The 17,177-nt window shown below is 44.9% G+C and overlaps 1 protein-coding gene across 2 annotated transcripts in view; it reads left to right on the top strand.

Annotated features, from left to right (window-relative positions):
* The window catches only part of LOC146205072 (enhancer of mRNA-decapping protein 4-like), a 188,656-nt gene that overhangs the window by 2,682 nt on the left and 168,797 nt on the right, over window positions 1-17,177 (top strand). For both annotated transcript variants that reach the window (XM_084589752.1, XM_084589751.1), the window contains exon 2: window positions 7,817-7,967. In XM_084589752.1, coding sequence (XP_084445878.1) covers window positions 7,817-7,967 — 151 coding nt within the window. The remainder of the gene's footprint in view (window positions 1-7,816; window positions 7,968-17,177) is intronic.

Below are 17,177 nucleotides of genomic sequence, written 5' to 3'. Positions count from 1 at the left end.
CCTACACAGAGCGTTAGTCGACGCTTCGCTCGGTTCGCATTGTCGCGTGCATGAGTCTTCCCCAGTAGGCGACGGAGCGAACCATGATCGATTTCGCCGCGCCGCCTTGTCCTTTCGCTCACTTTTCCGCTCGCATGTGTTATCCGCTTAAACTAATAAAAGTACTGTCACGATCACAATATTGCGGGACGTGGGAGAGCGTGGCAAAACTGCATTCTGTGCCTTCTAACGGCGCCCGTCCGCTCCAGTTACCCTCACAGGCTTCTCTGTACCCTTACTCCTACCTTGCGCTCAGCAGACGCAGATCGAAACCGGCGCCAGGTGACGCTTTGATATCTAGCGATAGCATGTGCCCCAGCCGCTGTGATGAGTGAAGCAGATTGCGCGCCGTGTTTCGGGCCGGGTACAGAGAAGCCTGCGAGGGTAACTGGAGCGGACGGGCGCCGTTAGAAGGCGCAGAACGCAGTTTTGCCACGCTCTTCCACGTCCCGCAATATTGTGATCGTGACAGTACAGCTAAAAAACGGGATGATAAATCTCCGAAAAAATGTGAAAATAAATTTAATTTCCAAAATGCTCGACGGTGTTGCTTTGAGCTACCTGACACCTGCACAGTAGCCGTATGGGATGGTGCGCCAGCAGATGCAATATGGTTGACTTAGACTTTCTAAGTCTGCACGGATGGTGAGGAGGCCGGTTTGGGTAGCAGTTTGCTGATCCATTTTTGAGTTGTATCTGAACCTAGTGCGAAGATTTTTTTAAACAATTTTACTCTTTGTTTTCTCTTTTTGTCCTTGGCGATGTGTGCTTATTTCCTTATGCAAGTTGTTGGGTCCTTTGTCCTAATAAATAATTATAGGCAGGCAACCTTGTTTCAATCACAGACGTTTTAAGTTTCCACTTGATAAACCGCAATTTTCTTAATGAAGAACTGCAGATGTCTGATATGTGACTGGACCATGAAAGATTGTTTGTGAGGATAACACAGATACTTATAGAACTCAGCCTCCTTAACTAAACTATCCTGAAGCGTATAAGAAAAAATGCTGGTAGTCTTTTTTTCCAGTAATCTGTAACAGCATCGTTTTCTCTGCGTTAAGTTCCATGCCCCCCTCCCATATCTTGCACCAATTGTCATTCTCAAGAAGTGCATTTTGCATTAGAGCATGATCATCCAGGGATAAAATTTCTTTAAAAACAACACAATCATCAGCAAATAATTTTATAGACTCTACATTATTCAGTACATTAGCCAAATCATTAATATAAATTAAAAACAAAAGCGGGCCTAACACTCTGCTCTATTGGACACCAGAAGAAACGCACTGTACAGCAGATGAACAGCCCCCGATTTCAACAATTTTATTGTCAAAAAACTGAGTTTTATCGCTAAGATATGCCTTTATCCACTGAATTATATTGTGCGGTAGTCCAATTTTCTCTGATTTAAAGAGCAGTTTTCCATGTGGCACCTTATCGGAAGCGTTGCGAAAATCCAAAAACAACACATCAATTTGTTCGGATACATCAAGCACTTGCGAGAATTCATGAACAGCAGACACCAGCTGGGCGACAGTCGACATATTCCTTCTAAATTCGTGTTGATGTTTCGTCAGGATATTATTTTGATCTAAAAATCCATGCACATAATTGGCTACACCATGCTCTAGCAACTTGCAGCAGGGACTGGTTATTGACACTGGGCGGTAATTAGTTACTGAAAGGCGATTACCTTTCTTAAAGACCGGAACTATGCGTGCCTTGCTCCAATCTTGTGATATCTTACCCTTGAATAGACAAATTAAAAATATACGTCAAAAGGCGGGAAACTTGTTTCGCGTAGCGTTTTAGGAACATGTTTGGCGTTTCGTCAGGTCCGGTAGCCTTTTTAGGATTAAATTTTATTAACATAGCCAAAATCCCTTCACATCTTACTACTAACTCTCTAGGGTTGCGACGAGCTGATACCGGAATCTGGCACTCATCATCCATGTAATAAATGCTTTGGAATTATCTATTAAAGTGGTTAGCTATCTCGGTTGCATTCGTTGGCTTTTCATTTTGGACTTTTGTTTCCAAAACTTCTTTACTCTGACCTAGGTAATGCCAAAACTTGCCTAGATTCGACGTAATGAAATCTGCAAGGTTTTCATTGAAAAACTTGTACCGAGCTTGACTAATGTTTTTTTCTGCAAGTTTTTCAATGAAAACCTTGCAGATTTCATTACGTCGGATCCAGGCACGTTTTGGCATTACCTAGGTCAGAGTAAAGAAGAAGTTTTGGAAACAAAAGTCCAAAATGAAAAGTCAACGAATGCAACCGAGATAGCTAACCACTTTAATAGATAATTCCAAAGCAATTATTACATGGATGATGAGTGCCAGATTCCGGTATCTGCTCGTCGCGACCCTAGAGAGTTAGTAGTAAGATGTGAAGGGATTTTGGCTGTGTTAATAAAATTTAATCCTAAAAAGGCTACCGGACCTGACGAAACGCCAAACATGTTCCTAAAACGCTACGCGGAACGCTTTAGCTCCAAAAATTGATGCGTACCCTTTTTCCCTGCTTTCTTAGACTTTTTATTTTACGTTTGGCGGGTATAATATCCCGGGTAATCCAGGGGTTATGACGGCGCTTGTTTAATTTCTTCAGGGGAACAAAATTTGTAATACAGTACTGAACTGCACGACAAAAAGGCTGCCACAATCCTTCGATTTCACGTGAAGTGCTGGAAAACTGTTAATCTAAATTATCAATTATTGCGACATCATTAGCTGTGCTGTAGTCCCTAATTGTAATCTTTAATGGTGCTTTTTTGTGCTTCAAAGCTTCAATTTCACGAGCTAAAGGTATCAATTTGTGGTCAGAGATACTGGCTTTTACGGAAACCGCACCCCCAGAAGTTCGTCGGTAACAAATAACAGGATATAAAATTGAATTTCCACGAGTAGGCTCTTTGACTATTTGATTAAGAGAGGGAGTACATTGTCTACTAGCAGGTCCCAAGAAGCCGAACATCTGTAATCCACCTAACTTCAAAAGCTGATTGGATTGCATAAATTCTTCATAGTATCATCACTTGCATCAGGAGAATGATAAACTGCACAGAGATACAAGGTTTCTTTACACATATCTAGTTTCAATAGCAATGCTTCGCGGTATTTGAACTCTTCTACAATAGAGGGTTTACAAAAGGATGTCTGGCAACCGTGAGCGGCACCCTGATCTCGCGCTGGCTGCCATATTTTGTTCGCTCCATCCGTTCGCTTCGTGTCCGTCCGTCAGCGCTCGCCGTTCTGTTTGCGCTTTTCACGTTTTAACCTAGTGGGCTGTGCTTGGACCTCTGTTCGGTCCCTGGCGGTTTCTGTTAGAGACGCCTAGGAGCGTATTTTGACAGCCGAGACGTGGCGGGGCCCACCGGCTGCGCTGCCGAACGCAGTTACAAATTGCTCTACCAGTCGTGCATGCCCCCAACCCCCCCGCTCCTCCCTCGGAAATCCGCAGCGTCATCCCTATCCAGGTACAGTATCTAGAGTTCTGTAATGTGGATTTTTTTTGTCTGTGCGCCTTTGCTGTTTACTTAAATGCCTATGAGAGATCATCGCGAGTTTGTTTGCTTGGTTTGCGCAATCACCGTCGCTCATCCCACTGGAAGATACTTGGTAGGTGAAATGAGCGAGGATGCATTTTATTTTATGATAAAAGGATCATGATTAATTTGAGGTAAGTTGGACTGGCGCTTAGCACTTTCCTTCCCATGCCGTCGACGCAGTAGTTTGCATTAGTCTCGGAAATAATCGGGGGCTGCGTAAAAAAAAAAGTGCCATGGTAATCTGTGCTTCCAGTGATTGGATATTGATTGGTGTGCGATGGGCGATGACGAGTTAATAAAATCTTTGTAATAATTGATCAATTGATGAAATAAAAAAACGAAAAAAAAAGGAAAAATTGGAAGGTAAGGGTTTAAAGGTGTCAGAATGAAAAACCAGTGCTTGGTGATGCTACGGAAGAAAATTTAGAATGTGTAATTGATTAATTGAAATAATTAAAGAATGTGTTCAAAAGTGTCAAATTGCTCAGAATGGGAAGCCGGTTGTTGCTGACGCATGCGTATTGGTTTATAAAAATATAAAACGTCAAATAAAATAAAAATAAATAAACAAATGATAGAAATATAACATAGCATACATAACATACATAACATATAACCTACTACACTTGTGTGTGGTATGTTACTTTTGATGAATTCATATTTCACTGCATTGCATTCTTTTCGCCCCTCCTGCTAGGGCCTAGTTAGGGCCTGCAGTATTTGGTAAATAAATAAAATAAATAACAGAGCTAAAATATAACACGCGAAGAAAAAAACATTGTGCGTGTGTGTGTATGAGAGAGAGACACTGTCGCGTTATACCTTTAGCGGCGGAGCTTAAGTGACCCCCTAATTTTTCTGTAACGATATGATATAATATAAATTTGATTTTATGAACACAGCCAGTTGCACAAAGCACCAACACTTCGCAGTAATGTGAGTTGACTTTTCAAATTTCTTTTCGTGTCAGCAGAGTTCCTCCTCCTCCTCAGAGTTCCTCGAAGCTTCCAATGTCAGCGCTTTCATATGAGATTACGCTTCAAATGTTTACTTTCTGACAAAGGGAATGAGCAAGAAATCGACATATTTAAAAATTCCAATTAATTTCAGGTAGCTGTGAATTAGCGATCCATCGGGTGACTCGAAAAAACACAAAAGTGAAGCGCACGCTTCGTTATTTTATCGGCCGCGCTGGCAGGTATGAAACCTGAGCTGCGCGCTCTGGACATGGACCGGTCGAAACGGGCTGTACGTGAGCATGTTACAACACACTAGTGGGATGTCATCTTTTCCTGCTTTTCTAGACGCTGCGGGTTTGGCAGCCGCTTGCTTTTGCAGCGTGAAACACTCACCTCGGGCGCACTAGACAACCGTATTGCTCTCTGCACCAAGCACTACCATTTCGTACGACTGTAAAAAGTAGTTTCGGTAATCATGCCCGTGTCTTAAATCAAATACACAATGGTAAATGTAACCTACGTACAAAATGTTTCAAAGAACGTATTTGCACAATAGCATTCGTTACACATGCATTGCTCCTTCTCCCGTGTCCTCCATCGCAGCATAAGTTTATCCTTCAAGTTCACAAGGCTCCATAGCGCGCAAAACAATTAACCTTGCTGTTTTAGGTGGTAGCACATTCTGTGAGCTAGCTCCCAGTCAGAGGGACGTGCAGTAATGCTTTACATGATGCAAGTGACCCTTGTAAAGCCGATTAGTACTGCAAACGAACGGTCGCATACACGCATATACCTTGATTCCGTGCACGTCTGTGACGGTACGCTGGCTGCAGAAGGGCACGCAACAACATGCTGGCATCATTCCGAATAGAGCTTGGAGCTAACAGCGACTGCTGTGATGTTAAAAAATGAAGCAATCGCTTGTGAGCATACTAATGCACCTTTCGGTGTATGCATGGGTTCTACGAAGGCGTACGTTGACAGCGTACTCGATGGGAGGCACGGGCGGACTGAGCAAAACATGGCCGCCACGCACAGTTTCTGTTTCTTTCACTAGATGGCGCTAACTTTTGTACCTCTATTGACGCTTCAATAGCAGTCCTCATAATAACTGCGGCACCACCGCCACTACGGTCACACCAATATATGCGATAGCCTGGTGGAACAATTGCATCATCACATATTGCTTTGTGCAACCAACTTTCTGTTATCACACACACGTGGGGGTCATGAAAGATTAAAGTGTTTTCCAATTTGTCGGTTTTATTTACGATGCTTCGTGCATTGATGCAAAGCAGACGTAGCTGTTCCTGTCACCTCTAGCTGAGTGGCGAAGTACTACTTTCCCTTGGTAGTTTCTTACATGATTTCGAGTTATACCAAATGTATGAGCGGTTATCAATCTGAAGCTTATCCGAAGCAAAACGTTTTTGCCTGCATCTTTAGATTGCTTAGCACTCGCCCATAGAAGCTTTCGTTTCCGTAATGTGTTAGAACAGTAGTCATTTTGCAGATATATTCGTGTTCCTTTTAGCTTATAGGCATTGTGTAATACCTTTTGCTTTTCTGAGTAATCTTTTCTTACAAGAAAAGAAGTTCCAGCTCTGTTAATACAAGACACCGACGAGCACTGAGCACCGAACTTATCCTGGATCACTTCTTTAACAACTTTGTGTAAGTCAGATTCTGATTCAGATCGGATTTCAGGGACACCAAAAACAATTAGGTTAGATTTACGACTACGGTTTTCTAATTCAACAGATTTGACATGAAGTACATGTATTTGGTCCCGAGTATCACAGACTACTGAACCAACTGTTTCATTAACTCTAGCCTGTGCTTGCAGTTGCTTGATGTTTACTTCTAAATCACTTTGTCTCTCGTGAAAACAAGGTAATGCAGATTTTGTAGAATATCAGCAATTTCTTACAAGAGGATTGAGAACATTTCTTCAACGCTAGGGCAGGGATTAAGTTCCACGCCACCACAGAGTAAAGCTTTACTCACTTGCTGAAACTGCTTCATTTTTGTGTATTTCACAAAGTGCACTCAACTCATGAAATGCAAGTTTCACATATAATTGACTAAACATTAACTCACTATTCAAAAAGAAAAACTGAGATATGCTGATTGTTCCTATAGATATTTTTCAAAACGTAGTCGTGTGCGCTGCCACATTGAATAGTAGCACAGGCAAAGCTGAGGGTTATCTCCCCCAAACGCCCTACAGCCCAATTAAACCGGTTCCGCCGAGGCTTGCAAGAAGTTCTATAAAGGCAGACAAGTGCTTAAAGTGTAACCTTAACTTATCACCAAACCAATTTCAATTGCACATTCAGAGCAATTCTCAATCAACTTTTTGCCCTGTTTGTTGGAGCTAAGCTATTTGTGTGGCACACTGTGGGGATTTCGCTGAGCCCAGATGACTCTGTGGAGCAGTGTATACTTTTTTGCCGAAATGGCGAATTAGACCTGAACTCTGTGTGGTGCATTTTTTTTCTCTTGCTCTGGTTCTTTTCTGTGCCATATTGTATTCTGTTCTGTAGGGGACTGTGCGTCCAAGAAAATGTTTGCTCTGGTCAATGCATTCCAATTGTAGATTTGGACCAGGTGCTCTCTGTGAGATTCAGGCAGTCATGTCGCAGAGTGACTCACCACTCCTGTTTTGTGGTAGTTCATGAGTTTGTGATTGTCTTCTTTTTTTTTTTTTGCTTTTTTTTATCTCGAACTCCCTCTACTGAGTTAAAATGAAAATTGCCAATGAGTGCAATAACCTTTCTAGCTTTGACAGTTCTTGTCTGTATGACTTTAAATGTCTACAGGGTTATTTAGGGAAGAAAGGGATGTGAAGATCCTGGGAGAAGCTATTACTTTTTACGATGTGCTTCTTAAGGAACAGTCCCATAAGTGCATTTTCTTTTTGCTTACCATGATGTTGCTGCTAAGGTGGGTTTTGCAGGTGTGACAGCAGGTATCAATCTGGTAGCCTTCACAGTACTGGAAAGCTTGCAAGCTTAGAGAACTAAAGTAGCTGCTCTCTAAATTTTGTGGTTGTAAATATTCTGAGATCGCAGTTCTAGCTTAGTTTGCAAAATATTCAGTTCACAAGAAGTCGCCTTAAGATTCCAATATTGCATAAATTTCAGTCCAAAAATGTTTTTTTTTTTTTTCCTCTTGCATTATTTTGCACACTTAACAACTACTAGTAGTGTCTTTTCTTGAGGCATTTGCATGCTTACATGTCTCGTTTATGTTGTCATGCAGCAGATGGACTGGCAGCCAATGGTGGTTTGGATGAAGCTACTGGAGGCAGGGATCCCACTGATGGAATGGCGGCTGGAGGAAACATTCTTGAATCCCTGTTTCGTTCCTCACAGGAACATCAACTTGAACAGCAAGAGCCCCAGCAGCACATGTAAGATAACTGAATTTGCACATTTTTTGTTTTTTGGATTTCAGAATTGCAGATGGTCTTTTAGTGGCATAATGATGTCTTAGAGCCTGGATATTTATGAATTTTTCTCAACCCTTTTGTACTGAATTATGAAAGAACTAGAGAAAGCGGTCATTATATCCATAACATTGTCACAAAGCCGTTTGGGCTCGTAACAAGAAGGCTTTAATGGGGATTAACCGAGACGGCACTGGAGCACGCCAAAAGTACCGAGAGCTGGTTGGAATGGGGCTTCAGCTTCTTCATGTCAGCAAGCTCGCAAAAGCAGGCACTTTGTAGGGGCCGAAGTACTTACTGCCTTAGAAGTTTTTTGGAAAGTCCTCGACGTCGAATTGGAGTCCACAGCCACACTCTGTCATCGGTTTCAAAAGTCGTTGCACGGTGGCAGTGATTGTAACACCTGGCTCTCGGCCTTGCCAGTTGCAGATGCACACTTTCACGAGCTATCGCGCTTAGTGAATTCTTCGGTGCCAACTTCGAGGTCATGGCCATTATGGGGTAACATGTCTTCCAGGATTGTGGAGATTTCACAGCTATACAGTGGAGAGAAGGGCCTCATTTGCGTGGTTTTCTGTTGCGCCATGTTATACGTGAATGTGATGTACGGCAGGACGTCATCCCAAGACCGATCTTCAACATTCACGTACATAGACAGCATGTCTGCGAGGGTTTTGTTGAGATGTTCGGTCAAGCCATTCATCTGTGGATGGTAGGCGGTTGATTTACGGCAGGTAGTATTGCTGAGCTGCATGATAGGTAGAGGCGCCATGCCTCAGGACTATGTGCTGAACGAAAAATTTTGCTGTCTCGATTTCTGTTCTGCGCTTGAGGGCTTTTGTTTCAGCATAATGCTTAAGATAATCAGTAGCGATGATTATCCACCTATTGCCCGAAGGGGAAGTTATGAAAGGACCCAACAAATTCATGCCAACTTGCTCAAATGTGTCTGGGTACTTGTACAGGATGCAGTAAACCAGCCAGTCTCAAAAGCGGTGTTTTCCGTCACTGGCAATAATGGCACGTGCGCACATAATGTCGTACAGCCTCCTCAATTTTTGGCCAGCAATATCTCTTCTTACCCGAGTGGGCTCGTCATTACACTCCTCCAAGATTTCTTCGCAAATAGACTGGCTTGACATGAAGATAATCTCTTCCCGTTGGAGCAAATTTGATCTTGTATAACATACTGTTGCGTATCCAAAATGAGGACTGTTCTCTGGTGAAGGGACGGGGTACCTCCGTAGTACATGCTTCCAGAAAATCTAAGAGTGGTGCGAGAGCAGGGTCCTCATATTGCTGTGCGAAACAGTGAGCGTGTTGAGGATTGCGATAAGGGGAAGGTCTGGTTCTTCGTGTTCATGCGCAGCCTCGACAGGCAAACGGGACAAGTAGTCGGCATCGTTGTGCTGGTGCCCAGACCTATACACGATGGTTATGTCGAACACCTTTAACCGTAAACTTCATCGTGCAAGGCGTCCGGAGGGATCTTGCAAGTTTGTTAACTGGCTATATTGAATATTCCAGCCATAAAAATAGGGTCGAAATTTCATCATCCCTCATACAACAGCGAGGCATTCGTTTTCGATAGTAGGATGATTCGATTCAGCATGAGACAAAGTCAGGCTGGCGTATGCAATGACTCGCTCGGCACCGTCCTGCCACTGAATGAGTACAGCACCAAGGCCCACATGCTGGCACATGTGTGGACCAGAGTCTCAGCAGGCGCATCGAAGTAGCCAAGCACAGGTGTTGGCTGCGAGCGGTGCTGTAACTCGCCGAATGCCTGTCGCTGTTCGTCTGTCCTGGTGAAGGTGACATCATCACGGATGAGGCGTGTCAATGGGGCAGCAATTCATGAAAGTTTTGAATTAATCTGCGGTAATAGTCTGAAAGGCCCCAACAACGGTGAACTGTCTTCTTGCCATAGGGAGTAGGAAATTTGTTGATGGCTGCAGCTATCGCGGGATGGGCTGCACACCTTGATGGCTGACGACGTGGCCTTAAGAATAGGACCTATGTTATTGTGTTTTCGCCAAAGTTCGATAACACCTCCAACATCTTTCTACTGTGCTACACGCTCTAAGAGCTGCCGGCCTCATGCCGGCAGCTCTTAGAGCGTGTAGCACAGTGTAGCACAGCACAGCACAGTGTTCTCTAACTTTGGCGAAAACACAATAACATAGACTAGACACGTTTGTCATTTAAGGCTAGATAAAACTGCTTCTATCATTCGCTGAAACGTCGCTGGAGCGAAGCACAATCTGAAAGGTAGGATATTGAATTCATAAAGTCCATAGGGCATAACCGCTTTTTAGATTAATAACCTAATAACCGTTTTTTAGATCAAGGGATAAAAAGTAGCGCACTTGGCGCTGACGTTCTAATGAGTCATCAATGCGTGGCAACAGGTATCTTTTTTTGTAATCTTGCTAAGCTTACGGCAGTCCACACGAAACCTTAACCTTCCATCTTTCTTATTAACGAGAACAACAGGCGAAGCATAGGGACTCCTCGATGGCTGTATGACGTCATTTAACCTCTTGTCTACCTGTTGACCAATGACTTCCTGTTGCATTGGTCGGATACGGTCGTTGTTTATTTGCGGGGCTTGGTGAGGGGCACCTGTTTGACCATGGGAGCAGACGAGACTGAGAGAGTAGCCTGGCGAGTCTCCTTCTGTACTGGTGATAGGGCAGGGTTCACATCAATGTCAAATTTGGATGATAGGCTGGCGGATGTCTTGGTCTGAAGATTAAGGTCATGAGATTCTATAACGTTTTCAAAATATGCTACCGTGGCGCCTTTAGCAGTATGTTGTCTTTTGTTTCCGAAGTTTGTAAGCAGTACATCCATTAGACAGTTAGTCAGATAGGCTATACCACTTGCAACACAAATGCCATGGTGTAACAGAAGCTCTGTGTTCTGTTCGGCAGCGCCGGCAGCACATTTCTGGTCGTCACACTTAACTACAAGGGCTAATGAGCACGATGGCAAAGTTACATCCGTGTCGGCGATGCGCAAAGGTGCGTGGTGCTGCTCAGAGTCTGTGACCGTTGTTGCAGGCATCGAAAATAAGACCATACGGTGAGGAACATTATTGATGGCACCATGCTCGCGTAAAAATCCATATTGAGTATCTGGTGGCAGGATAACAAACACTGCAACGAATGCTGATTTGGCAACGGTTACCCGAGCGGTACACCGTCCTGTTGGTGTCGTAAGGCGACCGCCGGTAGTACGAATTTGCAGCCCCAGCCATTCACTTTTGACTTGCAGAGCTTGTGTGTGAACTTCTTGCTAATTATTGAGGAGTACTAAAGCAGTCACTGGGTGCCCGTCGACAAGAACGGGAAGGTCAGCGCTTACAATATGGTCAGTATAGTGAATTCCGAGTTCTGGGTTCATGCTGCGGTAGCATCGTAGTTAGAGAGTCGGGCTGAGTTATCACGGGAAATCTTCGGGGCATCATTCCGTTGATCAGCAACCTGCCCTTCTGAGGTCGCTCCTTCAGTTCCCCGGCGTGGGCTTGGTGACCGCCACCTCGGCGCGTCAGTAAAACTACGGCAGCTGGGTGACGAGTATGCACGGGAGAACATGATTGTGTGCGGCCAGTCGATGAGGTTGTGCAAGAAGCTAGGTATTCTTCGATTTTGGGAGGGCGCTCACCGATCTGGGGATGTGGGGAATCAGAAAAAACACCCCGAAGGTCGAGTTCACGGTAGGGGCAATGGTGATACAGGTGGCCGTATTCTTTGTTGTGGTAACACAGTGGCCGCTGGCAAAGAGTGCGCCAGATGTCTGCCTTCTGAACCAGTCACTGCATGACGAGGCCCTGCTGAAATGGCGGCTGGTAGGAAGGCTGGTAAGAAGGTGGCTGCTGAACGGGCGGCGGACTTGAGTCGAACGGAAGATGCTGCGTGGGAGGCACAGCGGGCCAACGGAGAGCGACTGCATAGCTGATGGAGCGCGTCTCCAACAGAAAGTCAAGTGCTGAAAACTGAATCTCCACACGCACGGCTTCAGTGACAGCAGCGGCAGTCGGATTAGGCGAGCCGAGATGGTTTCACGAGCTCCTTGTGAACTAACTTGCGGATCAGCTCATGTTACAAATTATGTTCAGTGGAGCCATACAAAGTGGCCACCCTGCTGAAGGGCTGACCGCATGCAGACTCATTGCACCGGCAACGTTGCTGGAGGGCTCGCTCAATGAGGGAAGCACCCGCCTCGCCTTCGGGAGGTGGTGGGTTCGACTCCCACTGCCGGCCGGACACCCACCGGTTTTCTCAAATGGGTACAAGCCATTACCCGGCCTGGTGCTCGGCTTCTCTGGGTCTATGGCTTGGGAAAAAAAAAAAGGGCCACTATTGGGCTTTTGCCGCACAAGGCGGACTTATTGTTGTCCAATGACGGAACTGATCACTGCCACGTCAGAGCAACTATTTGAGACCTATGACCCCTTTCCCAAACATTTCACCCCAAAAAGCCGAGCACCAGGCTGGGGGAAAGCTTGTACCCATTGAAAAGCCGATGGGTACCCGGCGGCACCTAGGATCGAACTTGGTACCTCCCGAACATGAGGCGGATGCTCTACCACAAGGCCACGCTTCGGTAAACAGCAGCTTATACCGAAGCGTGGCCTTGTGGTAGAGCATCAGCCTCGTGTTCGGGATGTACCAGGTTCGATCCCTGGTGCCGCCGGGTACCCACCGGCTTTTCAATGGGTACAAGCTTTCCCCCGGCCTGGTGCTCGGCTCTTTGGGGTGAAATGTTTGCAAAAGGGGTCATAGGTCTCATAGTCTCAAAGCTTGTACCCATTGACAGGGGAGGATTGCAGACCAGGCCAACGATAATGGTATTTTTTTACCCCCTGCATCAAGTGGCGCAACTTCGAGGATTCCGTTACGCCGGGATCAGCCCGCTGACAAAGATGGGTCACTGGCTATTCACCATGAAGATGAGGGTAAAAAGGATGACTTGACAGGGGAAGTGGAGAAGTGTGTATGCAAAGCAGTTGGAATGGAATTGTAATTTTTAGCACTGTAGAGCCATTTTCAATTTCACATGACCACTTAGCAGCATCTATCACTTATGCACATACAATTTTTGTGTGCAGCATGAAGTTTGCTTGTCACTGACATTCATGAGGTGTACACCTTTGATTTTCAGTTTTCGTCCTCCTAACCGTTGCTGTGGCAAAGGAATAAAACTGAAAACTGAACCAAGTCTAGCTTTGCTATATACATGGTTATACTATGACTTGTCAAGAGTGACTATGACTACTATGAAATCGATGTAGGGAAAATGGAACCATTATGCCTCTTTATGTGAAATAATACTAGTAATTGTGAGAGTAATTGATTAGAGAGCAGAAGAAAAGCAACTATATGCTGCCAGTGGGGTCCGTAACAGCAACCTCTGAATTTCTTGTCTGGTGCTTACCAACTGAGCTGCAGCGATGGCTGTTTAGTCTTCTACTTTCTTAGATACTTGCAGTAAAACCTTGCTAATTCGAAGTCATTGGGACGGCGAAAAGTCTTAGAATTAGTAGGTTTTTGAATTAACACTCCAAAAATGTCAGCCAGGCAAAAAAAGAAATAGTTGCAGGAGTGTACTATATTCCTTCAATGAACTTTAGGTTACCTAAAGTAATCAGTAATGCTGTTTTGGCACATGAGGTAGTTTGTGGCTTCAAGGCTCAAGTTTTCAAGTAGGTCGACTATGTGCAGCATTTGAAAACTTTCACTGCGGCACTCAGTGAAACTGCTGACGATGTTCTGTGATGTGGTAACTTCCCCAAGAGTGGGTGCTTGGGAGGGCTTCATGGCAGCGGCGTCAGCGCCGTCATTACTCATGGTTGCTAGTCTGCAAGTCTAAGTAATGTGTTTGTTCATCATTTTCAGAGTAGTTGGCTCCTCCGTCAAGTGCACATGGATAGTCAGCATTTGTGTTGACTGTGTTCATTTTCAAAGCCAGCGTGTTCTAAACACTGCCCATGTTCAAAACACCGTCTAACCAAAATAGGCTGCACTTGCTTCCATGCGTACAGCACAATAGCGAGCATGGCCCAAAGAAGGTCTATGGTGTACCCGTTGCCATTGTCGTAACAAAGAAACATGAGCTTGAACAGGGAGTGGCGATAAATTTTTCTCTTATGATGGCCTATGGGTCCATCGGCTGCGAAATGTATATGATATTTGTAAGAAGTAACATTCCGAGGGATTTTAGGCGTGGGATGTCACCATGTGCTAAGCAGTTGTCAATGACAAAGAGTACTTTCCTGCTTGTAGCTGCGAATTTGTGGTCAAGTTTGCAGACATGCTCTTCAAATATCATGGCTTTTACTCAGGCTTCCTTATTGTGCTGGTGATCTGTGTCGAGCAGCACCCATTCATTTTTAAAATGGCAAGGCTTCCCACATCTTCGAGTGGCGGCAACTTAAGTTGACCGCATATGTTCAGGCCGAACAGGACAGTAATCCTTTCTTTCCTCCAGTCATCCGCCCCTTGATCATAGTGTCCTTCCTTGCATACATTTTCGTTGGCAGCATCTTGTAGAAAAGTGCTTTCTCATCAGGTTACAGACATCCCATTAGTGCTGCACAGTGAAGCCAATGTGTGCTTCTTCCAATCCTCAATATTGGTGTCGTTTGTGTGGCTGCTTTTTCTCTTAAAAAGCACTAGATGAGAAATGTACTTGGCAGTCAGTGCAGCAAAACAGTACACGCTGTGCCTACACTTCTTGCCACCGCTGCCTCATGCTTCGTGCTGCGCAGTGCTGTGAATGGTCGGCTATTTTCTTCCCTTTCTTATTTCTCGCTGCACTTTTATACCTGTGCTACACGGGTACCTTCGATGACATTCGAGTTGATTGACATTCGAGATTTTGAGTGACATTTGGACTCAACGGGCTCCTGCGGTGCTACACGACAGTTTCCAAACAAATTCGAAAGCCTCAGCATTCACTCACGGTATTGCAGTGGCGCTGCTGCATCGAGTTTCGCTTCTTTACCTTCGCTTGTATTCAGTTTGTAGAAAGTATAACGACGCAATGACAGTGGTTCTCACGGTCACGCTAGACCGACAGCAACGCAAGCACGTCTAACAGCCACATATTATTAGACTGCGACATGTTTTTCGGGCCATCGACACTGGGACGGCAGCCCTTCATGTCCTCAACAAGTCGTGGCGGCTTCACGAAAACTTTAGGTTGACGAGATGATAGCGTAACGACAGCGCTTGTATCTGCATTATACATATTGGATATAAGCGAAACGAGCGGCTATATTCTACACTTGAACACTCAGCCAGCGATAAACGCATGCGAAATGATGGCATTGTATTTGACGGCAGCCCTCCCATCCCTGCGACTATAGCCTATGGTTGAGTACGCAGGGCTTGAGCTTTCGGCGATTCTTCAGAGCCAGTCTACAAGTTTTAGTAAAGGCAAATGGTCGTCGCGTGTAGTTTTGGCAATAGCGCTTTTAAATATACTATTGCTTACATGGCAGGACGCGCATACAATGAACGGGAAGCGTCGATGTGACCCTGACTGCCGACAAGGCGGCTAGCAATAGTCTTAAGTGTCACTTGCAGATGACAAATTAGGCCGTTGCGGTGAATTCATACTTGCCTACCCTCCCGAATTTGGTTACATCTCCTGATTGTAAGGACACGACATCAAATCTCTTGAAAACTGGCTGTCACAGCCGAGCCTTTTTTTTTTTATTTATTATGTATAATTCTTTTTTTGCGCGCTATAGTTATAATCATATAGCATCCTATAATATAACCATGTCGGACAGCAGTGCAGGAGCAGTCAGTCACCAGCATGCACCTTCAATTGAGGTAGCGGTCACCGGCACCAACACAAACACGAGCAAAGCAAGCAACTGATAGGCGCTGCCATATTGGATTTTCCGGATTGGCTCATCTCGGGCTGGCTCGCGCATTTAGCAGTCCAGTCGTTATATGATTGTGGGTGCGCTGGCCGCGCTAGGCTTCCGCTGGCTTTCTCAGGTCGTCGAGTGAAGTGCGGAACGCCGAACTACTCTTTGTGTTTCCCGAGTTGGAATGATCGATGGCGCTTTTGAAAGCCAAGAGTACTTGCAAGTATTTCGGAAATCGTACGCGACTGAGTTTCCGTGCTTTGACAGTTCACGAAAAGGTGACAAGTGTGTGGATTCTGTACCACGTGCGCCTGTGATGTGAGCGTTTCGCACGGCAGCAAGAACGACATTTCTTCACAAAAGCATAAAAACTACGTTCGTGCTGCAGAAGTGCAGGACACCATCGGCAGTTTCTTCCAAAACAACGGCGACGACAATATGATCCATGCAGAGTGCCTCTTCACGGGATTTCTTGTCAAACACAACATGCCGCTAAGCGTGAGTGATCACACGGGACTGTTATTTTAGAAAATGTAACCGTCAGTTACTAAAAAAAAAAAAAAAAGCAAGTTATATTTTATTTTGCATTTATAGAAAGATTTTAGTTCTTTAAGCAGAATCAAAAGCTATGATAGTGGCGCCACAACAGTTTGGCACCATACACCAGAACTATTTCAACAGCCTTCGAGTGTTGTCGTGTAAGCGGCACAACCCCTTTTAAGTTCAATTGCTATTGAAAATCTCAAAGTACACAAGCTATTCGATAAATAAGCAGCAGAAGAAAGCGAGCAGTAGATATCGAAACCAGCCACCACAGAACTAAACGGTCGTGATACCTCGCCGCCAGAGTCGTGCGGCCTGGCTGTGGGCAGAGGCGCTTGCTCTGCTCGTATTTCAAAAGCATTCCACAATCTCAAATGTCTTCGCCTAGGTAATTCGGCTCGAATGACATTTCAGTCTAGCAGTGGTGTAGCAGTGGTTCCAAGGCATTCAAAACGCCCGGGTAGCAGGGGTATTACTCTTTTATTTTCTGAACAGACCACGCTGCTTTCTTTTCTTGTTTGTCCCATGTTTGTAGACTGCTTTACTTTATTTCCTACATGCTGCATGCTTTCGCTCACAGCTCCAAGCCTATTAAATTGGCTTAATGTTTGCTTCTTTTGAGTACTGCTAAGCCGGGTGGTAAAGTCTTTTAAAAGAAACGCACTTGATGTTATAATTTTTTTTTTTTTTTCTTTCTGAAAAATTTACCTCACAATCCTAGGCAGCTCACGTGCAGCGGTGTC

Source organism: Amblyomma maculatum, chromosome 1 (assembly GCF_055883805.1).
Source record: "Amblyomma maculatum isolate TAMU_Amacu chromosome 1, ASM5588380v1, whole genome shotgun sequence".
NCBI lineage: Eukaryota > Metazoa > Arthropoda > Arachnida > Ixodida > Ixodidae > Amblyomma > Amblyomma maculatum.
The sequence above is the reverse complement of the archived record's forward strand: the minus strand, read 5'-3'. Positions and strand labels throughout refer to the sequence as shown.